At 42.3% G+C, this 25,988-nt stretch overlaps 1 protein-coding gene and 1 long non-coding RNA gene across 2 annotated transcripts; one reads left to right on the forward strand and one right to left on the reverse strand.

Annotated features, from left to right (window-relative positions):
* Positions 1–1,164: 1,164 nt before the first annotated feature.
* On the reverse strand, positions 1,165–4,490 carry LOC124416206 (zinc finger BED domain-containing protein 4-like). Its single transcript, XM_046897129.1, has 7 exons — positions 4,431–4,490; positions 4,202–4,288; positions 3,672–4,038; positions 2,869–3,309; positions 2,171–2,710; positions 1,513–2,082; positions 1,165–1,289 (listed from the first exon to the last, which is right to left on the reverse strand). Exons 1-7 carry the CDS (start codon positions 4,488–4,490, stop codon positions 1,165–1,167), a joined length of 2,190 nt encoding a protein of 729 aa, XP_046753085.1.
* A 3,300-nt stretch (positions 4,491–7,790) lies between these two features.
* LOC124411570 lies at positions 7,791–24,707 on the forward strand. The gene is made up of 3 exons (XR_006929683.1): positions 7,791–7,801; positions 11,246–11,247; positions 24,629–24,707. It is a non-coding gene; the product is annotated as an uncharacterized LOC124411570 (long non-coding RNA).
* The last annotated feature ends 1,281 nt before the right edge of the window (positions 24,708–25,988 follow it).

Here is a 25,988-nt window from a genome sequence, read left to right on the forward strand (position 1 = left end):
GCTACGCGATCTTAACAAAGTACAGTCGATCTGATGGACTTGTAGTAACAAACTCAACATACGTTCGGCGTTTTAAAATTAATCTGTCAAAACAGGCGAGGAAAAAATGAAGGTTGAATTTCTAAATTCACTGTTCGATTATCATGACATTGTACGTTGGCTACGATAACATCACAAATGAAAATACGTATGTAAGTTTTGAATTATTCTTATCGAAGCATTAAGTTATTGTATCCAATCAACGTCTACAACTAAATATAACTGCTATCTTATATTCTAAAAGTTTTAATTACTATTCGAGACTTCTCTCCGCTGATATTTGGAGTGCTCAGGAATTACGTAAAGCAACAACTATTTCGTATGATACTCATACTGACGTTACAGAGTACCAATTAGATTTGACCTATTACCGTTCAATCTTATCTGTATGTACGTATCATCGGTATTACAATCGCATAATATTTAAATACGCATAATGCACTTTTTTTATTGAGCATCTATGAATATTTTCTTCTTCGTATTTCCGTTCGCGTTAGTATTTCATTTTACATTTGCATCAACCACGCGATCGAGATAAAATACAGCTGGATTGATTTTTGGTAACAAACTTGAACTGCGTTATGTGGCAAACAATTATTCTATCAAAATGAGCGAGTACAAAATAAAGATCAAATCACTACATACAATTTTCCGCTATCAATACGTTGTACATTGGGTAGGACAACATGATAAATCTAAATATGTATGTAAGTTTTGAATTAACGAATATTCTAAAAATTGATGTGTTGACTGAACGTATTCCGCAGACGCAAAAGAAATCCAAGTTCTTTTCGAAACGTCAACTTATCGTCGCAGTTGAACTTGAAAGTACATATACCTTTACACCATCACCGTCAAATTCGCTATCAAAGAATCGGCCGCTTCTTTCTTCTTGTATCGCTGTATCTTTAACCTCTGCCTCATCTTGATCTACTACCGATTGACATCCATATGCGGATTTCTAAAGCAACTACGGAGATACCCATTCATTTTGGTTGATCTACCTCGTTTGACTTTTTGTAGTACCTACACGCTAGCTTTACGTTTCCTCAATCGTTACTTGTAAGTCAAAAAGTTAGTTATCCCGCAAACGTTACCAATAGGGATGTGCCGGATATCTGGTAACTATCCGGTATCCGGCCTATCCAGCCTACTTTTAATTATCCGACCGAATAACCGGATAGCACTACTATCCGGCCGGATAACCGGATAGCAATAATCTTCAATATACTGTTCAGCAGATAATTTTACTATTGGTACAGATAATAGAAATAGAATAAATTTACAGTGGACAAAAATGAAATAGGCAGGAAATGAAAATACTCAGTTTCACACTTTAATGATTAAATTCTAATGTAGGTAATGTTGGTTTTCTTGGTACGGAATAGAGATGACAGTTTTAATACACGAAATTGACTATTTTAATATTTTTCATAATGAAAAGTAGCATTTCTGCGTTTTCCGGCAACAAACGATTCCTGTTTTCCGTATATATTCTTCCTGCTGCACTAAACAGTCTTTCCGAATTTACGGAAGAAGGGGGGGCACGCAAGTATTTCAGTACAAGTGGTGTGAGTTTTGGGTACTCCTTGGCGTGAAGTTTCCACCACAGTAGCGGATTTTCCTCTCTCGCTAACAATGGTTGAGCAAGGTATTTGTCGACTTCTGCGTTATACGCTGCGATTCTTTTGCGGCTTCTATCACTCGGTTGTCGCTCGAACTCTAGCCTCTCTGAATCATCCTTTGAAGCACTATCAGTCTCCTCGAGACTGCTGTCTTCGTCAGACTTCGAAACGTTGGCAATTTCATCGAAGCATTTCCATATGTTTTCATGAGCATCAGCCTGGACTTCACTGATTGATGGTGGGGCGTTCAAATTCTCTGTCCTATTTGTAGTTTCTTGCAGATCCTTGGTGCTAACTGCAATTAAGTCACTAATTATCCATCCTCGAGCCGTTGATGCATCTTGCAGAAAGTGAGTTTTGTATCGCGGATCAAGGAAGGTCGCTAGTACAAAGGGCCGACTCTTTTGCACGTTCAGTCCTGTTGAACAACATTACATGATTTTTAGATCTCAAAAATTGTAAATGATTTTCAATTTCTAAATCATGCGTTCATGTATTAATATTACCTTGTGATTCTGAACTTAAAAAACAATTTTGAAGGGCCTTTTGTAACTCTTGCTTAAGGAGTAGTATTCCCGCATCCTTCTGTCGCTTCGAGAGATAAGAATTTAGAGTTGCCACTGCAGGAATGACGTACCCGATTGCTTCAGCATCTGCACTTGCTTGCTTCGTGATTTCTTCGAATGGTTGCAAAACGCGAATGATGCTTTCAACTGTATTCCACTGGTTGGCAGTAAAGGTGGGAATATCGTATTCAGATGCATATGCAGTCACAGCTTGTTTTTGTTCATGGAGACGCGTTAGCATGTAGAATGTTGAATTCCACCGAGTCGACACATCTTGGATCAATTTATGTGTTGAAAGCTTTGAATTGTCCTGAATCTTCTTCAATTTAGAGCAGGCAAGCGAAGAATGACTAAAATGGGTGACTATCTTCCGACACTTGCCTAGAATGTCAACCACACCTCGTTGCGAAAAAATAGCATCGTGTATAACAAATTGTAGAGAGTGGATAAAGCAGCCGACACTTTCTGCTACCATGAGATCTGTGAATGCAAAATGGCAACAAACAATTGTAATTATACAATTGTTTGTCGCTGCAATTAACTAGAAAAGAACGTAGAGAATTATCTATACATTATTTTCTGGTTAACTGCAGCGACTGATTTCTAAATTCATTATTTATGGAATATCAGTTACATACTTGTTCCGGCAATCATATTTGCCGCGTTATCTCTCACGATAACGTGAATTTTTTCATTAGGAACATTCCACCTCTCCAGAGCATAATTCAACACCTCTGAAATGTTGTAGCCAGTATGGCTGTCAGGGAAGTGTTTGGTTTCTAGCGCATATACCTCCCATTGCATGTTTTCTGACGACAAGCAGTGAGCGGTTAAACTAATAAAAGACTCATTATTAGCAGTAGCAGTCCAGATATCTGTTGTAAAAGATATATAAGCTGCTCTCGTCAATGTCTGTTGAATCGTACTGCGCAGCTTTTCGTATATGTTCGGCATCACGTTTTGAGAAAAATACGTCCTGCTTGGCAAAGGGTATTGTGGAGCCAAGTGCCGGATTAATCGACCGAATCCTTCTCTTTCGACTAATGCGAAAGGCTCAGCATCTAGTGCTATCATTTCACCTATAATTACCAGACTTAATTGTTACAGTCCAAGAGCTGACGACCAAAATGGTCATGTAACTCTATCGTCAATGAAACTCAGGAAAATACTTACCTGAAAAATACTTTTGCGAGAATCGTCAATCTGGCAGACCTCGACTGGTGGATTCATGTATTATGGGGTGGGAAACAACCAGTTGAGGCCTGCAAGAGTGACGACTCTCGAAAAATGGTTCTTCAGTTGAGTATTTCCCTGAGTTTCATTGACGTCGACGATAAAATTACATGACGATTTCGTCGTCAGCTATTGGATTATTATGATGCATCAATAAAAATAGTTAGCGTGCATATTTTTTAAATTAAAAACCCATAAGGAAACTCACATATAATTTTCGATATATCCGCGGCTCGACGATCATCGAGAGACCACATCTGTTTCTTTCTTATCACCATTTCGAGGCTAGGTTGGATTTCCCGTTTCACTTGTTGTGCCAAGTTAGAAGTAGACGGGATTGGCGGATCATTTTCGTCAACAGACTCTTCAGTATTACTTTTCACTGATTTGTAATGCTGTGGATGTCTTCCCTCTAGATGATTCCACAATGGTTTGGTAGAAAATGATTTAGGCGTTTTTCCACGAACCATTTTCCGCACCGAAGATGAAACATCATCGGCACAAAGTGTACACTCAGCTTTTTTGTCGTCGTCTTTGCATATTTTGAAAAATCTCCACACACTGGATTTAAGTTTCTCCGTTATGCAATTCGTATATAGAGTTCGATTTTCAATACACAGTCACAAGTATCATAAAGTATCGCGAATTTCTAGATTATAACATTTATAACGTGTACGCCGCGTGCAACCGGTACGAAAACTATCAGCTATCTTGGTTGTTATGATCACATGTTCTTACGTGGTACGGTGATGCGCCGCGCGCGTCGCAGCGGCAGCACAGTTTGAGTTTAACTACCGGATTAGATACCGGATATCCGGCTGGATACTGCGTGACCGGATATCCGGTATCCGGTTATCCGGCCAAATCGCTATCCGGCACATCCCTAGTTACCAATATCCTTTACTATGTTCCACGTAATAATTTTCATCTCAAATGCACTTTGCACTACTCATATACATAAATTTACCTGGATGACCTCCATGGAGCTGTGCGCCGTTGTTCCCGCGCCCAGAGCCTGACTAACCATGGAGCGGTACATGACCTTCCGGGCCAACAATGGAATTATCCATTGATTTCGTTAACAAAGAATCAAACGTTCCGGAATTTCGTAATATATTTTGTGGTACCCCATGCCACCTTAACATTTTTTTACCCATTACCTGTAAAACACGACGTCATGATTGTTATAGTGCAGACTTTAAAAGATTTTTATACGCTCCATGCAGTGATTTTCATTACAAATGCGCTTTGGACGCATCGTATGCGATAATCTTCTTGTATACAGCGATGTTTTACCTGATGAATCTCGACCTCCGAGACTCGCGATAGATCTTTTCCGCATGCACGTCATTGACCTGATGAATCTTTAATTCCAGAAATAGCGCTCCACGGCTCCTACACTCGAAATCGTCCACCTAATGGATATCATCCTTCATGACTCGTGCTTCATTGTCCTCGCATCGCTCACGACCCATCCAGTCTTCACATTCAGACTTTTCTTTCATTTACTTATTGCATCTAAAACATACGTGTTAATTTATCAATACACTAAACTTGAAATATAACTAAATTGATTGAAAAATATTCATAGTATCTTATCGAGAATAATCGCGAAGAAGTTTTAATTTCTACCAATACAGATATCTCGACCTTGGGGACTCGCGCTCCGTTGCTCCAGTACTGTAGATTCGGCACTCCATAGTTGCCGCCATCCAGGCCCTTCACTTAGTGAATCTTCAATTTCAGGAATAGCGATCCGGGCCGTCCACTTGGTAAAATTCGACCTCCGGGACGCGCGCTTCGTTGTCTCCGCGCCCTCATCGTGCCAGACCATATGACGGTATGCGACCTCGTGAAACGATCGTACCTCAACGTTCCATATTATCTGTAAAAACATTTTTTATAGACTTTTATATCGGTTAACATCTATTGACGTATTACGTGGAGAATCTCGAACTACAGAAACCAAGGTTCGTAATAAGCCGGGATCACGATGAACATAGCATAGCATAACATAACACTACATACAACATAGAACGACATAGACTGACATAGACCGACATAGATCGACATAGACCGACATAGACCGACATAGACCGACATACACTGACATACACCGACATAGACCGACATAGGCCGACATAGACCGGCATAGACCGACATAGACCGACATAGAACGGCATGGCCGTAGTGAAGAGGGAAGTAGCAATGACGCGTTGTTTTGAAATGACAGTGGTACGTAACTCATGACGACTGTCATTTGAAAACAACGCGTCATTGATACTTCCCTTTCACTACGGCCATGCCGTTCTATGTCGGTCTATGTCAGTCTATGTCGTTCTATGTTGTATGTCCTGTTATGTTATGCTATGCTATGTTCATCGTGATCTAACTCCTGCACACTATAAAATTCAACTTTCAGGACCCACTCACTCCTAACATTCAAGCTTTGCTTTCATCATTTGATTTTATCTGAAACGGACATGCATGTGTGTTGATACAACCAGGGGCGGATTTGATACCTTGGATGCCTTAGGCCTACAGAAGATTGCCGCCCCCCTACTCCCTGCAAAGCGCGAAAAATCAAATGAGGTATAAGAATTAAACGGAAATAAAAAAACCACGAAAGTCTGTAAATGATCAAATTTAATGAATCAATGTCAATTAATCAAAATATACTGTTGAAATGACACAATTTTAGTTGATGTCTAAAAACTATTTAGTTGCTGGTATTCGACCGTATATTTAGTAATTTCAACAATTTTTTTCATTAGTGTATTTTAACATTTTGGCAATTAGAAAAAAACGAAAAAATTTCATTTAATTTTGCCGTTCCGTGAATTTTGCCGCCCTAGGCCCCGGCCTACTCGGCCTTTAGGTGAATCCACCCCTGGATACAACACATTTGCAGTGTAACAGAGTTAATTAAAAGAATATTCAGACTATCTTACCGTGAGTAATTGGCAGAAAGTGTTGGTGACTAAACCGTGAGTAATTAGCGAAAGGTGTTGCTGACTACCAAGATGGACACCAGCAATATTCAAGGACTATGATACAATGTAATAACAAACATATCTCCGATAATATATCACGTATACAACAAATTATTACACCTCTAGACGATAGGCACACTCGGGTGCAAGGACGTATGCAGACACTGCCACTAATAATATTGAAAGTGAGATATACTTGAAGGCGAACGAATAACGCACTGTTGATTTCAATTAATATTCAATCATCCCTGTAAATACATAAGTCTAAGCATAGACCATTCGGCGAGCCGTTGGTAACGTGACTGATAACAACGTAGCCCACGCTGTCCTACGTCAACAGCACGCTCATGCATGCTCACACGTACACACAACTCCATACGCTGACATCCTACACGTGCCCTCGCATCAGCATCAAAATTCTTCGGCCTGTTGAAGTGAAATTTAATCTCGAAGAGCGGCGTAATTTTATACCAGCAGCCACGCTTTTCATAATCTGCTCTTCACGATGCGTGTGTAATTAGTTATTGGCATCTCGTACAATGAATGTGGATGGTGCGGTTTGTTGAACGTCCTCCTTAATAATTATGATCATAGATGACTAAATGCTTGTTGTATTACTTGTTTGATAACTAACATTACACTATACGTTGGATAGGATAACATCGAGAATCCCAATACATATATACGTAAATTTGAAATCAACGAATACTGAAAAATTTTAGGTGTTTGACGTTTTTCGCGAATATTAGGAAAGTTCTCTTCGAGTTCTTCTCGAATTCTTTCCAAAGCTTCACGTTTACATAGCCAATCAACGTCTACAATCAAACATCACTACTATCTTATATTAAAAAGGGTTTTAATTGTTACTCTAGACTATTTTGGCTGATATTTGAAGTGCTCGCGCATTACATAAAGCAACAAATAATCTATGTAACGCTCATACCTATGTAGTCAAGTACCAGCTAGATTTAACCTATTACCGTTCGATATTATTTGTATGTACGCATGATCAGTATGACAATGGCATAATATGCACATAATGCACTTCTTATATTGAGCATCAATGTATCTTTTGTTCGTAAGATTTCTATCATCCTATCAAAATACGTGAATTCAAAATGAAAACTAAATCACTACCTTCACTTTTCTCGATATCATTATATATTATACATTATACATCCTATGATAACAACTACATATAACTATTTCCGTAGTTTCTAGACATTGGAATTATCACTCCAAACTTTTGTCGGTTAATATTTGTAGCGCTTACATCACCACGTAAGGTGGTAGCAGCTGATTTTTATAGCGCTTATTCCCCGTTAGTGGTGTAACGAATGTCTAGGTATACACGAACGGAATTCCGCATGCGAATATTCGTCATCGATGGTCACGAATGCATATGCAAATGCGAATGCAGCTATACATTTTCAAATCTAGGACCATTTCTCTATGGCTAGAATGAACAATTGGTAGACTTACAGATATACAATTCAAGTCGCATGCGCACATTAGCGCCGTTTGTAGCTCAGTTTCTAATTCGCCAAACCAATCCAAATGAAGCCATTTGGTTAGTGATTTGTTTTTATTTTGGTTATGTCACGACAAATTGATAACAGTGTTTGTTTGATTATTGAACGACAAATTCATAATAGGAATAAATTAAGTTCAGGTTCGGAGTGTAGTTCAAACATACGAACTTTTATAATTGAAAATCATTATTAAACGAATCCTTTTGATTTTCCTTCACATAATTTTTGCAATTTCCGTAATTAAACTGAAAAACGTTTGAGACAGTCGCATTCACAAAATATTTCCACAATTTTTGAATATGCGAATGTGAGTATGGAGAAGTTTGCAAATGTAAATATTCGTAACATCACTAACTCACATAAGGGGGTAGCAGCTGAAGTTTTTAGCGCACACATCTCTACACAGGGCAGTGGCAGCTGATTTGCGAAGCGCTTTTACCCACAAATGAGCATAGCTGCTAATTTTTATAGTGTATTCTGAATTCGAACAAAAATATCCCAGTAGACTGAAACTATTACTACTTTTAAAATCAATGGCACCATATTTAAACGTATGACTGTGTAAAAAAAAATCATAATTTAAACGTCCATGAAGTGTCGACGTCATGTTTAATAATAGATAGACCTACTGGGATATCATATTCGATTGAATTTCCCTATCGGTATATACCGACCTACTCTGCGAGAGCATTAACAATTTGTGATCGAACTTTGATCGAACATGAGAACTCACGCAACTATTGACCAACAACAATTGTAGCCAAATTTTTTATGGCACGCATCAGCTGCTGCATTCATAATGGCACCCTGACATTCTGAACAACTGACATTGAACACACTCGGCTCTCCCATTAGTGTTCAGCAGGGATAAAAGGTAATTTTCACGAAAATCAACATTCTCCACCTTCGATCTCTGTACGCACCAAATAATTTTCTATCCGCTTCTTTAATTACAGCAAAGCACTCGCTTGAATCTAACATCTTACCAAGAACTAATAAACAGGCAAGAAAAACTTTTAGTTGAGGGCTCTATCATAGCTTGCGATAATTCTATGATGAGTGGAAAAAATGATACATGTATAAAGCTGAGAAAGGGGCGGTATTTGGGGCGGCACTAATAGGAGGCCAGCTGTAATGACATATTTTTTCTACTACCAATATGAATATAAGTGTTACAATGATCACAGAATCAATTGTTCACCAGTATGAATCAGTCATTTGATTTACAAGGCACCTAAAATTTCCTTGTAAACGATATTTCTAGTACACGATTTGACGTCACCTGAATTTTTATTATGAATTATAACAGATTTTTCTGTTAGTAACACTTTGAGGTTGTTCTTAGACTTGACTCTAGACAGAGCAACATACAACTGACCATGACTGAAGACTGGATTTGGTAAATATACTCCAACTTTATCAAAAGATTGTTCTTGTGACTTATTGATAGTCATTGCACAACCTAACCTATCAGGAAACTGTCTTCTCACCATCTTGAACAGAACCTCCTCTTCGGATGGTGATAAATCTATGCGCGGTATTAATACTATTTCTCCAGCAAAAGTTCCACCGATGATCTCAGTACAAATGAGATGCTGATTCAGCTTTTTGACAACCAGTCTAGTGCCGTTACATAATCCTTGTGATAAATTAAGATTACGCAACAGAATCACAATACTTCCGACTTATTTTAACGATAACTTATGTGGTGGAAGACCATTTGGCGTCAACCAATTCATAAACTCAATCGGAAGAACATTCGCAATATCTGTATTGTCTGCATCCTCACCTGAATCTACACTCAGATAATCAACGCTGGAACCTTTGATTTTTAACAATGTTTCATGATTAATAGCAATAACGTCGGTATTTGTCGGAGCTAGAATAACTTTACTAAAAGTTGATAAATCTTGTGGATCAATACTTTCGCCAAAAATTTCTTGCACAATATTCCCTTTCGACAGTATATCAGTCGGAATGGTAGCAACCCCATTGTTAAATTCAAATGAATTGGAAAATACTCCATCACCGATTTTCAAAAGCCATTGCTTGAAATCCGTTTGTCCATCACACACACGAATGTTAGCTTTCAATGACATATATACAAAATGACACCATAAACTGCTTCTTTTAACGCACGCTTCTATAATTTGTGTTCTGCTACCATGTCGTACGATAGGTAAAGTTTGCCGAAAATCACCGGAAACTACGACTACTTTACCCCTGAATGGTTCATTGCAGCAGCATACGTCTCTTAACATACGATCAACGGCTTCTAATGCGTATTTTGATGCCATTGTTATTTCGTCCAAAATTACAACTTGCATCACGAATATATAGACCATGTTTGGAATTAGGTTTTATATTACACGTTGATTGTTCATTCAAAAGAAATGGTAATTTAAACGTTGAGTGAGCCGTCTTGCCCCCTTTTAATAAGTTTGCTGCAATTCCAGTCTATGCCACAGGCAATACTACTGCATTCTCACTATTCAACGTAGAAATGATCGTGTTATGTAAGTAACTCTTCCCGCTGCCTCCGGGACCGTCCGAATAAATACACCTATCAGAAGATAGACCACGAACTGCTGCCAGAACCGCATTGAATACGACACCTTAATTTTTGGTTAAACTATTCACGGAAACTTTGACTGCCTGTTTCAATGCGATCATGCTATCAGTATTTTCGTTGTCATTACTATTATGACAAACCATTGAAAATTTTTTTTCAGTATCGGGTAGATTAAAAATGTTTAATGTAAATCCATTGAATATCAGTATTTCATTTATCACTTTCAAAGCCTTTTGTTCGTTTTGTTTGTTATACTCGTTATGATTCACAAAATCAGATTTGTACTTTTCAAATAATTGGCAAGCATTGATCGGCATGCCAAATACACAAATGTATGCAAATAATCGACAAATTTCGGTTGGAAATTTCAAACTTGACGCTTCAGAAAGATATTTGTCCCATTCTTCGTCATCAGTAACTAATTTGCGCGCAACTGCCACTTCAAAATAAGTTGGATAAATTTTACTACCATATGTGCGCATATCTTGAAATGATTGAGCTCCATGAACGTGTAATAACAACACTCTAAGATAATAACGCTCAGTTTCCTTAGTACTCACAAAGTACATTCTACTCAAAACAGGTTTTACAAATCTCTTTCGTTTCGACCACTTTGTATATTTTTTATCGAAAACGTAATAATTTGGAATTTCACAATACAAATATTGACGTGCTTCGAGATCAGTGGTGTTTAAAGTGAACCATGCGAGCAATGTAGATTCCTTATTTTTATCTATAGCTACTTTTTCGTTACCCTCTTCAAAATATACCACTTGTTCGTCTTCTACATGAACTGCTAATCTGTATATAGCATGGGACTGTTCATTTATCGGATATTCGTACAGACAATGCATTGCTCCAGGTGGACAAACATATCGCGTCGATATATATTCATCCACCTCATTGTATATGATGTTATGATGTTCTTGCACGTTTTCCATTCCAACAATCGCACAATCATGACCTTTATAGCAGTATTTGAATAAATATTTTATACACTGTACCATCGAACATATCTCCACGTTGATGTGACTATTAAATTTCAATAACAAATACGCGTTATACGGCACAACGTCCTTATTGTTAGCAGTTCTGCTTGTCCCATCTTTCTTTACATCAAAAACAATAAGGTTTCCGTCATCTCGCCTACGATAATGGGATAACCCTTCGAATGATATTTTGTTTCCAACACATAATCTTACGGAAATCGTTTTGTACATCTGTTTGTTCTCAGATCCATGTAAGGTGAATTGACATTTTGTTGACCACAAGGGCCGTGAATCATACATTGTTTGACGATGTCGTGTAGTAACGGATATCTTGCCTTATCGGGTATCTCGGCCGAAACAATTTTGTCAACGTCAACTGCATCCCGAATTTTGCTGTCTTCCTCTAGCCAAAACAACATATGAACATGTGGTAATCCTCGTTTTTGAAATTCGATAACATAAACATAAGCAGCACAATTTCCAAATACTGCTTTCACGATTAATTCTGCTTTCAGCTCCTTGACTTTTGGATAAAATACTCTGGCTATAAGATCTGGTCAATCCGTTGCAGTTTGACCAGGACTTAGATTTTCAACGATTCCTTTCCATTTAGGATTACAGGTCATAGTAATGAATAAATCGGGTTTGCCATATTTTTGCAATATTGCCATTGCATCGATGAAACTTTGCTGCAAAGCTCGTGGACTCCCACTAAACGAAGACGGTAATATAACCATTTTCCCTATCCTTGCATTATCCCGTCCGGCTTTGTTGTGTAGATAATCAATTACTCCTTTATACATTTCTGCTCGTAATTGACTTTGTTGATTTCTTATGAAATACAAACGATGGCTTACAACTTTCGTCCACATATCGACAATACATATATTGCTGGGATGAACTCCCCATACTCACACATGGATTAAATCCGCCTCTGTCGCTCAACATAAAGCTGTAATATTGCAACGCTGTTATATCACGTTTTCCCCCCGTTTGCTTCATCTTCAGCGTCCATCCGGACTGACCGGATGGAAAGATGAGAGGATATGTCATAGGGTTAACATGTTGACTCAGAGATGATATACTTATAGGACCCTCTCTTTTAGAATATACACATATGTCTCTTCGTAACGGAGGATCGCCATTTTCAGCAACGAACACCACTGCCACTTCATTGCACGTTAGTATGTTGAAACGATTTTTATCAACTGTTTCATCTCTCTTCAACCACATTCTAACTTCACGGGCTGGACATCCGGTTGCATCGGACAACAATTTTTCGTTTTCTTCCACCTCATACATCATATTGAACGCCTTCGCATATGGATTGACCCTGCGTATAACGTTATCCAATACTCTCAATACCTCTGCTAAGCAGCCGCTATTGCCGGGATATTGCATACGTACTCTAGTAGCGATCTCGTTATCAACAATATATAGTTGTCCATATTTACGGGATTCATTGACATCTGGATGTAGCGCATATGTATTATGATAGGTTTGTCCACATATACGGAATACAAATGGACCTCGACCTTTGAAGGCATCTAATTTGGCACCAAAACTTGCAAATGCCAAGGAATTGTTATAACTTTTCGAATTTTTCCTGAAATTTCTACTATACGCATCATTACCGTTGATCAATGCTTGAATCTCATTCGGATAGGAGCTATCTTCCAAAATACGTACTTTACCTTTGTGACAGCAAGTACTATACTTTTTATCACCGGGCAATTCAGAAATGAAATGTTTAGCATGACAAAACTGACACAAATGATTCATTTTTTCCAAATCATGTAATTCTACTTTATCTTCTATAAAATCTGGACTTTCCAATGACAACCTTCCTATGGAAATCACGGAAGGATTAGTTCTCCTTCTTTTTGTCGCAGGTGACACCAAACCTTCTGTCCTATTACATTTTATTTTCGTCACACTTTCCTCCCGAACGGACTCTTTCGTATTTTCCAAATTTTTCTTGGTTTCCCTTCTTTTTTTTTTGACGTATTGTATCGGTGTTCCGACAAGAATTTAATTTTTTTTCCAACCCCCCTTTTTTATTTTCGTATGAATTTTGTTTTCTAATTTTGTCAAAGAAATTTCGCCTTCTTTCGTTTCCTTATGTAAAAACCACGTTTTAGTTCATTACCTCTTCCTCCAATCAGGAACAAATAAATGTAAAAATGAGACTCACAGATTTATTTGCTCTTTTCCGTTCGTTTCCTGGGTAGCCAAGAAGGCTAGCCGTGTCGACATAGGGTCGACAGGTCGCACAGGGCGACCAGCAGCTAGACCTAGGAGGGCCGAGAAGGCTAGCCGTGTCGACATAGGGTCGACAGGTCGCACAGGGCGACCAGCAGCTAGACCTAGGAGGGCCGGGACGGCTGACCGTGTCGACATAGGGTCGATACGTAGACCGTTCCCACCTCTGTACCGAATCAGGTCTTGATGAACGCCACGAAGGGCTTAGTAGGCAAAACAAAAACTTGTAAACACTGTGTAGCTGGCATCGGAGGGAGCGTCGGATACCGATAAGTTGTCAGTCTGGTCTCAGCCACGGGCAAGAGCACTTGTCTGCAGATTTCTGGCTACGTGCAATAGGCTGGTGTGTGTGTGTGTGTGTGTGTGTGCGCGCGCAAGCGACTAGAATACTACCTGAGGTTGGAAATAAATACGATCGTTGATGAACCAGTTCTGTGTAATCCGTTAATCCCCATCCCATGACGAACAATTGGTGCCGAAACCCGGGATGTTTAACTGCCGGGAAACAGGGAAGGGGGACACAAGTCTATCGCCTAGTCAGTTAGTGTCCGAACCGCAAGTGAGAAAGGTGGCAATGAGCGCACGCAGAGAAAGACCAGCCGATGAGCAATCGGATATTTTTCCACTGGCCAAGCGCAAACGCGGACGACCGGTGAAACCCCAATCGGGCCGCAGCCCCAAACAAGTGGCCTCGACAGGCGAAACGGCTGGACCGAGCCGAACGCTTCGTTCCAGTTTCCTACGGGGACCAAAGGCGACTGGAGGCGCGAGAATCACGCCCCCTCAAACCGAGCCGCAACCAGGGCGAAGAGAGACAGCCCACGGGGAGGCCCCCCCCGAAAGGCCAAACGCCCAAGGACGCCCTGGAACCGAAATTGGCCACCGGGAGCGAGCCAGAAGCCCTCGGCCCCCTTTACCAGGCCAACGATCTTTACCAGACAACGGGTCTTCTGACCGCCCGCCAAGTTCGACATCATCCCGCAAACGGCGTCTGTTACTACAGGCGGCAGAGGAACGGGCAAAAATTAAGCGGGCCGCGTTAGCCGAGAAACAACGCATCGAGTTAGACTTGGTCGAGGAACGACTGGCCGCGGAAGTCGAAGGGGATTCCGAGGACAGCCTCAGAGCGGAGTCGTCGGTTAGGCTACCCGAAGAAAGGAGAGAACGTAGAACCGAAGTCGCCGACTGGGCAAACGACGCGGCTCGACAGCTAGACTTACGCCAACATCAACAGCTACCTGCTACCGTGAGACAGCCCGAGTCTACACCGAATGCTGACCTCGCCCAGGCTATGATCAAGACTTTGGAGGTCATAAGAGAGGCGTCGGCGAACGGTAGTGACTCGCAGCGTTTGGTGAACAGATTAACTTCGGCAAAGGGTCTCCCGACTTTTTCTGGGGATAGCTTGGAGTGGCTTCGGTTCAAGCAAGCCTTCGAACTGTCCTCGGAATTGGGAGCCTATTCTGAACGGGAAAATGTAGCCCGTCTCTTCGAAGCCTTGAAGGGTAATGCTAAGGAAGCGGTAGACTCTCTGATGCTAACTGCTACTAGCGCGCAGACTATTATGAAAACGTTGGAACTCCGTTTCGGCAACACAGACAAAGTGATCGATCGGATAGTTCAGGAAGTCAGGACGCTGCCCAAGTTGAATACCGGAAAAACGGACATCGTTACCTTCGCGACTAAGATACAGAATTGCGTAGCGGCTATGCAATCCATGAACCATGTCGGATACCTACAAAACCCCGATCTGACGCGCGAGATTATAAACAAAATGCCGTCGGCTCTAGTGTACCAATTCAACCACTATGTTAATTCGAACCGGAACGACGAACCAAGGTTGACCAACCTGGCGAATTTCTTATACAAAGAAGCAGAAATGGCGTGTGTTGCTGGACCTCGACGAATCGACAGCAAAACATTGGAAACCGCCCCATAGTCAAAGGATATTCGCGGGAACGGAGTACGCCCGCGACACCACGACACGTATATACGACATCGGTGAACGCGCGCGAAAAAACCGGGGCCGAAGCCAGTAAAGCACCTCCGGGCGCGGATCAAGACAAAATGTCCTGCGTTTATTGTGCGCGCCATGGACATGTCGTGAAGTGCTGCAGAAACTTCGCTCGACTATCGGTCGCGCAGCGCTGGTATTGGGTAAAAAAAGAGAAACGGTGTTTTAAGTGCCTTACCGCCGGGCATAGAAGCGAGCAGTGCAGAGCCGAACGCTGTCCGGTCTCAGAATGTAAGAAACCGCACCATGCGCTTTTGCACGATGCACATAAAGGTAAGGGGAATCGGCGCCCCGATACCGCCGACCCGAAAGGAAACGCGACGAAGTCGGGACCAAGTAAAGACATTGAAAAGGCATGACTAGCCGGCAAGAACGCGCTACTTAAAATTTTACCGATAACACTGAAAGGCCCAAGATCTTCTATAAACACCTACGCACTATTAGACGAAGGTTCGACCATAACATTGATAGACTCTAGTACCGCGATTAAAGTTGGAGCCAAAGGTCCGCGCACCACGCTTATGTTAAAAAGCATCGGTAACCCTGACGCGATCAAAACCGACAGCTGGAAGGTTTCGCTCGACGTCATGGGTTTGTATCGACAATATACCCTTAAGGAGGTCAACGCAGTACGTGACCTGTCGCTACCGATGCAAACAATAACCCGCGAATTCGTGTCGGGGCTCCCGAATTTGACCGATTTAGAAATAGAACCATATGCCGAGGCTATACCCACTGTCCTCATCGGCCAAGACAACTGGGAGTTAATCGTGACTAGAGAGATTCGATACTCGGAAAAGGACGCCCCAGTAGCGTCGCTAACCCTCCTGGGGTGGGTTATTCACGGTTACCACAGGCCGCGTCTGTTAGGGAAACCCAAGGCAAAACGCGACGCAACTCGAGACCGAGACGCTACCTCTAACTCGGATTCCGCGCTGCACTGCGCTGCACACGACGCGGAACTCCACGGTATGGTCAAATCGTATTTTCAAGAAGACGCGCTGGGGGTTTCAACAACGGTTAAAACCAGCCTCGGTGAGAAAAGAGCCAACCTACTATTGGAAACCACGAGCCGTCGTGTCGGAACTTCGTGGGAAACGGGCTTGCTGTGGAAAAACGATGACAAAAACTACCCCAGTAGCAATGAAACCGCTCTCAAAAGACTGTGGAATCTGGAGAAAAAACTGGATCGCGATCCGCATTACGGCGCGCTATATTATCGGGAAATGGAAAGATTCATAGAGAATGGCTACGCGAAGAAAATCGTCAAGAGAACCGAGGCGGACCGTCGGTGGTATTTACCTCATTTCGGTGTCTTTAATCCGAACAAGCCCGAAAAAGTCAGATTAGTGTTCGACGCCGCGGCAAAATCACATGGGGTGTCCCTAAACGATCGGCTGTTAAAAGAACCAGACCTTCTCAAACCCCTGTTAGGAGTATTAATGCGCTTTCGACAACACCCGGTCGCGTTTAAAGGGGACATAAGAGATATGTTCCTGCGAATTAAAGTGCGAGAGGAAGATCGCGACGCGCAGCGTTTCCTATGGCGAGGGCGGGATAGGCAGCGATCACCAGATGAGTACGCTATGACCTCGCTTATATTCGGCGCGAAATCCTCACCGTGTAGCGCCTTATATATCAAGAACTTAAACGTCAAGGAATTCGTAAACTCCATGCCTGAAGCAACTATGGCCATTGTAGACAACTGTTACATGGACGACCTACTAGACAGCTGCGAATCTGCGGACGATGCGATCAAGGTGATCCGGGAAATTATAGAGATTAACCGGCAGGGGGGCTTTGAGATGCACGGATGGGCTAGCAACAATCCAGAGGTATTAAATGCCGTACCGGCTTCCGATCGAGCCTCCGGGACAGTCGTACTCGGAACGCCCGATCCCGCCAAAGAAAACGAAAAAGCCCTCGGCTTACAATGGAATACCCTCTCGGACTCGTTCACGTTCAACATAGGGTTGAACAAAATCCCGCACGAGATACTCACGGGGTTGAGCCGACCATCGAAAAGAGAATTTCTAAAAATTATAATGTACATCTCCGACCCCCTGGGTTTCCTAGCACCGTTCCTGATCAGATCTAAAATCATAATGCAGGACGTATGGGTCAGCGGTATTCAGTGGGATAGCATCCTAGCCGACAACGAATTTTCAGCGTGGCAAGCATGGATCGGCGATCTACCGAAGATCAGCCTATGCTCTATACCAAGGCACTATCTGGCGTCTGACGTCAAAGCTGAATCGATAGAATTACACGTTTTCTGTGACGCGAGTGCAAAAGCATACGCGACGGTGGGCTACTGGAGGTTCCGACTCGAGAACGGATTGTTCCAAACGAGCGTCATAGCGTCGAAGAGCAGAGTCAGCCCGTTGAAACCACTCTCGATCCCCCGCCTTGAATTACAAGCAGCCGTGATAGCGAGCCGTCTCGCCAAAACCATAGAATCTGAACACAAATTTCGAGTAGATCGGCGCATTTTCTGGTCGGATTCGCGCACAGTCCTCTTATGGATTAAAACAGAACCCCGGTTATATCAAGCCTTTGTGTCCCACCGATTAGGTGAAATAAGTGAACTCACGGAAACTTCTGAGTGGAGATGGGTCCCGTCGGAACAGAATCCGGCCGATGATGCGACAAGATGCACAACCGTGGCCTTGGACGTAAATGAACGTTGGTTTAAGGGCCCTTCATTCCTGCGGTCGAGTGAAGCTGACTGGCCAAGTCAGACATGCTTATCAGCGCAAAATGATGCGTTATTCAACTCGGAAAGAAAAAGAGAATTCGTAGCGGTAACAACGCAAAGCCGCGCGTCATGTCTGCCGGATGCCACAAGGTTCTCCGTCTGGAAGCGCCTATTACGTACCACGGCTTGGGTTTTGCTAGCAATGGACCGATTTAAAACAAAACGAAATATCGAACTTTTGACCGAGTACCTAGAGAAAGCCGAAGAACTATTAGTGTGCGGAGCGCAATCAGACTGCTTCCAAACCGAGATCAGGGCTTTGGAACGTGGACACACCTTAAGTAAGAATAGCCGCATCGCGGCACTGACACCCACTGTGGACCATAAAGGTCTCCTACGGGTGAGAGGTCGCGCCAAGAACGTCCCTGACACCTCTTTCAACAACCAGCCTCCGATATTGGACGGAAAACATCCAGTAACTCGACTGCTGAACAAGCACTACCACGAAAAAGCGAATCACTGCGGAAGAGAAACAGTCGTCAACGAGATCAGACAAAGGTACTGGGTCGTTGGGCTCAGGTACGCTCTCCGATCAGTTAGCAGCAAATGCCAGCTTTGTCGATTAAAATGGGCCAAGCCAGAACAACCGGTCATGGCAGACCTGCCGCCCGCCAGAACAGCCCACCACCAACGCCCATTTAGCCATTGCGGGGTAGACTACTTTGGGCCCATGACAGTGACGATAGGAAGACGCCGAGAAAAGCGCTGGGGTGTACTGTTCACCTGCTTGACATCCAGAGCCATCCATCTTGAGCTGGCGCATAGCCTGAGCACTCAGCGATAATGGCTATCCGGCGCTTGGCAGCGCGACGAGGCCAACCGATCGCTATGTACTCGGATAACGGTACGAACTTTAGAGGAGCCGACAATGAGTTACGAGACCTAGTAGCGAACCTAGACCCTCAGTTACAGCGAGAGTACGCCACCAACAACAGGATGAAATGGTACTTCAACCCTCCGGCTACACCACATATGGGCGGAGCATGGGAGCGCATGGTACGTTCCGTCAAGATAGCCTTAGCGGCCGTTTTGAAAGAACAGGCACCCCGAGAAGAAACTCTCACCACCCTGCTGGCCGAAGCCGAGCATTCGGTAAATTCGCACCCCTTGGCTCGCGTCTCTCTGGACCCAGGCGACACAGAGACATTAACACCGAACCATTTTTTGATTGGGTCTTCATCTGGCGGCACCGCTTTCCAAAAATACGAGGCTCAGAATACCTGCCCTCGAAAACAATGGGAAATAGCACAGAGACTAGCAGACGGATTCTGGAAGCGATGGCTAAAGGAATACCTCCCTACTTTACTCCCGAGAAAGAAGTGGACAATCGAAACGGAACCCATCAGAGAAGGTGATGTTGTCTTGATAGCCGATCCCCAGGCTTCAAGGAACGAGTGGCACAAGGCAGTAGTGGAAAAGGCGTTCCCTGGAGCCGATAAGCACGTCCGCGTAGCAGAACTGAGGACCACAAAAGGAAGACTGCTACGACCGACCATGAAACTTATTAAATTAACACAAACTAACAATGAAGTACAAAGACCCTAGTCTTTGTACGGGGAAGAGAACGTTCCGACAAGAATTTAATTTTTTTTCCAACCCCCCTTTTTTATTTTCGTATGAATTTTGTTTTCTAATTTTGTCAAAGAAATTTCGCCTTCTTTCGTTTCCTTATGTAAAAACCACGTTTTAGTTCATTACCTCTTCCTCCAATCAGGAACAAATAAATGTAAAAATGAAACTCACAGATTTATTTGCTCTTTTCCGTTCGTTTCCTGGGTAGCCAAGAAGGCTAGCCATGTCGACATAGGGTCGACAGGTCGCACAGGGCGACCAGCAGCTAGACCTAGGAGGGCCAAGAAGGCTAGCCATGTCGACATAGGGTCGACAGGTCGCACAGGGCGACCAGCAGCTAGACCTAGGAGGGCCGAGAAGGCTAGCCGTGTCGACATAGGGTCGACAGGTCGCACAGGGCGACCAGCAGCTAGACCTAGGAGGGCCGAGAAGGCTAGCCGTGTCGACATAGGGTCGACAGGTCGCACAGGGCGACCAGCAGCTAGACCTAGGAGGGCCGAGACGGCTAGCCGTGTCGACATAGGGTTGACAGGTCGCACAGGGCGACCAGCAGCTAGACCTAGGAGGGCCGGGACGGCTGACCGTGTCGACATAGGGTCGATACGTAGACCGTTCCCACCTCTGTACCGAATCAGGTCTTGATGAACGCCACGAAGGGCTTAGTAGGCAAAACAAAAACTTGTAAACACTGTGTAGCTGGTATCGGAGGGAGCGTCGGATACCGATAAGTTGTCAGTCTGGTCTCAGCCACGGGCAAGAGCACTTGTCTGCAAATTTCTGGCTACGTGCAATAGGCTGGTGTGTGTGTGTGTGTGTGTGTGTGTGCGCGCGCAAGCGACTAGAATACTACCTGAGGTTGGAAATAAATACGATCGTTGATGAACCTGTTCTGTGTAATCCGTTAATCCCCATCCCATGACGGAAAATCGGCCTTGAAGTCTGTTAACTCGTTGCTCCTCAGATTCTTTCGCGCGACAATTTTTCATTCTATCTGCATCGCTTTTATAGACCACGGACTCCTTCGCGTCTTCCAAATTTTTGTTGGTTTCCCTTCTTTGCTTCTGACGTATCGCATCGGTATTAAGCCTGTTGGCCCGTTGCTCCGCAGATTCGTTTGCACGACTTGCTTTTTTTCTACCTGCATCTTTGTAGCGTGATGCAGCCGCCCGTTTGTCATTAACCTTTCCTCGAAATTCTGTGATTTTCTTCGCATTTGGTTCAGTACATTTGAAATCAACTCCAGTATTGGTATTGAGGGGTCGATTCTTATGTTGCAGCTCTCTATTGTACATGAGGACGTTTTTTTTAGATAAACCTTTTTGTGGCATTGATTTACTTGCTTTGATATTTACCTCATCGACTCCTTATCAAAGGATGAGTTCTCCTTTTTTTGTCGCAGATGACATCAAACCTTCTTTCCCATCACATTTTCTTTTCCTTGAACTTTTCTGCCGAATAGACTCCCTAATTTCCATTTTATACGTTGCAGCAGCCTTGAGTCTGTTGACCCGTTGTTCCTGAGATTCTTTTGCACGGCTTTTTTTCATTCTATCTGCATCCTTTTTACTTACTACGGATTCCTTTGTGTTTTTCACATTTTTGTTGGTTTCCCTTCTTTGCTTCTGACGTATTGCGTCGGCCTTGAGTCTGTTGGCCCGTTGTTCCTCCGATTCTTTTGCACAGCTTCCTTTTTTTCTCTCTGCATCTTTGCAGCGTAATATAGCCGCTCGTATGTCATCTACCTTTTCTAGAGCCGATATGATTTTCGTGGCATTTGGAGCTGTACGTTTAAAATGACTCCAGTTTTGGTATTAAGGGGTTGATTCGGATGTTTCTGCTCCCTATTGTACATAACAAAGTTGTTTTCGGACAAACCTTTTTGTGCGATTGATTTACTTACTCGAATATTCACCTTATCGACTTCTTCCACAACCTTACCTTCATTATGTTTTCTACAAACACCTGTGGAAAACGTTTTGCGCGGCGTATTGCTATGCGAGGTTACTTGTATAAATGGAAAGTGTATTAGGTGATTCGAATTAAACATACTGAATAAATGTGGTCTCATCCGTGATATATCATATTGTACCTCACACGGATTCAAACCAAAAACAATCGAAATTGCAAAAGCTATGGAAAACACCCCGCAATCCCAGTAATTACTTTGTTGCTGTACTTTTTCAAACACAACACGTATATTCTCATAAGGTAGCAATTTGCTTAAAAATATTTTACGATCATCGTGCAATACTCTTTTGTTAGCGCTATCATATACATGTAATACTTCAGTATCGTAGTAGACACAAATCCAATGTCCCAAATGTCTCGGACCATGGAACAATATTTGTATGTATGCTTCATCCTCTAAAACACTTTGAATTGACCCTGGTATTTGTATCAATAAAGTACTCTGCATGCGATAAGATCTTTGTTGCTACAATAGATCGCTAAATTTGTTTATATGCGTATCCAACAACATACCTGATTGTCCAGCCTTCTGCAAGACCGCCAAATCATCCAGGGATAATTCCACATACCTGCGACGATTCATGGTAATATCACTTTATACCTTCTTCTCTTCTCCACTTAGTTTTACAATCACTCACAAATCAGCCACAAAATTGTCCAATTATACTTTGACGCCGATGTGACTGGTTTTATCACGTATCACTTGTAAACTCGTGAAACTGAATTTATTATGGACGTATACATATAACAACACGCTCTGGTATTCGCACCTGAACTGACGATCGCGTACGATGAACGGAACGCGATATCAATACACGCCGTTCATACGCTTATACCCATTGAATTCAATTAATGTAGCGGTCGTTCGAGTCTTCATCTACGACGGATACCCAAATATAAAGATAAAAATAAAGATAATACACATAAGATATACCGTAAATACCTCCATATGCGAAACAGCCGTGCGCCCAACACACTGAGGTAGGCAACCAGAATTACTTTCGAGTCCACGTACCTCATTTGTGAATTCCGTACGCAATTTCTATTAAGAACTCACGATCAAGGATGCGCTTCCCCTGATTGTCAAAATTCACCAAGTAGTCGACCTGGAGCTCAGAAATTACAAAATGTTAATCCTGAAGGTCCAAAGTCACCAGATAGATGACCTGGGGCGCAGGAAATACGGTGTGCTTTTCGAGGAAGTCAACATTTAACAGGTACGAGACCTGGAGTCCAGGAATCACGGAACGCTGATCCTGGAAGTCCTAATTCACCAGGTAAAGGACCTGGGGCGCAGGCACTACGGGGCGCTGGTCCTGCAAGTCGGAATTCACCAGGTAATGGACCTGGAGCGCATAAATTACAATATGCCAGTCCTGGGGGTTAAAAGTCACCGGGTAAATGACCCGGGGTGGAAAAAATACGGTGCGCTTCTCGGAGAAGTCGAAATTCACCAGGTAACGGACCTGGTGCTCGGAAACTACGCAGCGCTGGTCCTGAAAGTCGGAATTCACCAGGTAATGTATCTGGAGCGCAGGAACTACAGAACGCTGGTGCTGGAAGTGGGTATTCTCCAGATAACGGACACGGAGCGCGGGAACTACGGAGTGCTGGTACTGGAAGTAGGTATTCTCCAGGTAACGGACCTGGAGCGCAGGAACTACGGAGCGCTGGTGCTGGAAGTGGGTATTTTCCAGGTAACGGACCTGGAGCGCAGAAATTGCAATATGTCAGTCCTGGAGGTCATAAGTCACCGGGTAAAAGATCTGAAGCGCGGGAATTTCTCCCGCAGGTCGAAGGTCACCAGGCAGACGATTTGGGCGCAGAAAGTAAGATGCGCTCCTCCTGGGAGGTGGAGGACCTGGCACTCGAATTCCGTGGAGCACGATTTTCGTACGTCCGCTCTACCGCGCGTTCAGTTCTGGACTGAGGAATTCTGCCGATTGATTTTCGTTGTGTAGGATGATATGACGTCGTAAATAAAAAAAATTTCGGTGACGTAACTTTCTGGACAGACGAACATCCGATTCGGTGATGTCACGTTCTGGACAGACGAACATCCGAAAATTCCGCCTTCGAACTTTAATATATAGATTACCTACGCGATCTTGACAAAATACAGTCGATCTGATGAATTTTTATTTACATACTCAACCTACATTCGACTTTTCGAAATTATTCTCTCAAAACATGCAAGTACAAATGAAGATTGTATCTCTGAATTTACTTTTCGACTATCATTACATCGTACATTGGCTACGATAACATCGCGGATTGAAATACATATGTAAGTTTTGAATTGACGAATACTAAAAGATTTGATGTGTTTACGTAACGTTTCTCGCAGATACCGAGATGAATCTTTTGGAATTATTGTTGAAGCATTACGTTACCATAGCCAATCAACGTCTACAACTGAAAATAACTGCTATCTTATATTCTAAAAGTTTGAATTACTACTCTAGACTTTTCTCCGCTGATTTTTGGTGCGCTCCGCTGGTGAAGTAGCTGATTTTTGTGCTCGTGCGCTCGCTTACTCGTTGACAGTGTTTCACTAGATTATATGATTTTTACCAGATATCTTACGCCCTCGCTACTTGAGGATTTTTCAATGGGTAATAAACGATAATCAATATATTATCACAACATGTGTGCAAATACACAATTCAAGAAATACTCATGCCAATGTGGTGTATCCAGGATCATCATCCCCGTTTTTTTTTTTATCACCTTTTCAAAGTGCAGTCGTTAACTCAGTTGAGTAAACTTATATACATGACAGTAACCAAATTGTGTTCTTCATTATTCAACAAAATATTAAATCTCTAAATCTCTAAATGTACGGATCTCTAAATGTACTGATAGCGATTAACAAATTATACGGAATAATAATAAAAATATATATATATATATATATATATATATATATATATATATATATATATATCAACGATGAACTTTCTTCGTAAAGTCATTGATTTAAACATCCTTTCGCATCTAGACTCGAAGCAGCGAATCGTCGCCAAGTTATATATATGTATACCGGGACCATCTCTAGAAACTAAACAGGAACTGCGCATGCGCCAAATGATTCAATTTCATTGGTCAGCGAAATTGCCCCGCGGAGTAATTTTCGTCAGCTAACCAAGGCGACCAACGTACACGAAATGTGACAAGGCTCTGAATATCTCGCGCGTAAAGTAGCGTATTGAGGTTATGTTGATATTTATTCCTACTTATCGTGAATTTTCTAAGAAAAGTGTCATTCAGCAATACCGTAGTTGATATTAGAAGATATTTAATCGACACAATAAAGGCGTCAATGGAGAAACAAATATCAAAAGCTACAGAAATTGGATCAGTTATTTATTGAAAGAAGAAAACTGAAATTAAATGTGGAACGTCATCAACGAGTGGGAGTCTAGACAAACTGAGGCAGGTAAGTAAAAATATTGTTTATTTCAAACAGATTCTTTATTTACATAAAATTAAAAATAAATGGATTGTTGAAACCCAGTAGAAGGTTGCTCCAGAGTAGATTTGTTACAGTGCAGTGCTCCGGAAGCCAGTAATCAGTGCCAATGAACATGAAATATTAAAATAAAATCAGTAACAAGGAATAAAAGAAATAGTGTATCTTGAAACACAAAGCTTAGGAGTGCAAAAAGTAGCAATTCGTTTTTCTGTCGCAATTTATTGAAAATTAGTGGTATTCAAAACAATTAGAAGCTCTTGTCTGATGATAATATCTTTTAATATTTTCAGGTGGGAAACAAACATGATCGAAGCGAGACTAAAGTTGTCAGGCGTTGAAGGGTGTAAGTAAATTTCTGATACTGTGATATTTGCATATTACAATATTTTC

Source organism: Diprion similis, chromosome 2 (genome assembly GCF_021155765.1).
Source record: "Diprion similis isolate iyDipSimi1 chromosome 2, iyDipSimi1.1, whole genome shotgun sequence".
Taxonomy (NCBI): Eukaryota; Metazoa; Arthropoda; class Insecta; order Hymenoptera; family Diprionidae; genus Diprion; species Diprion similis.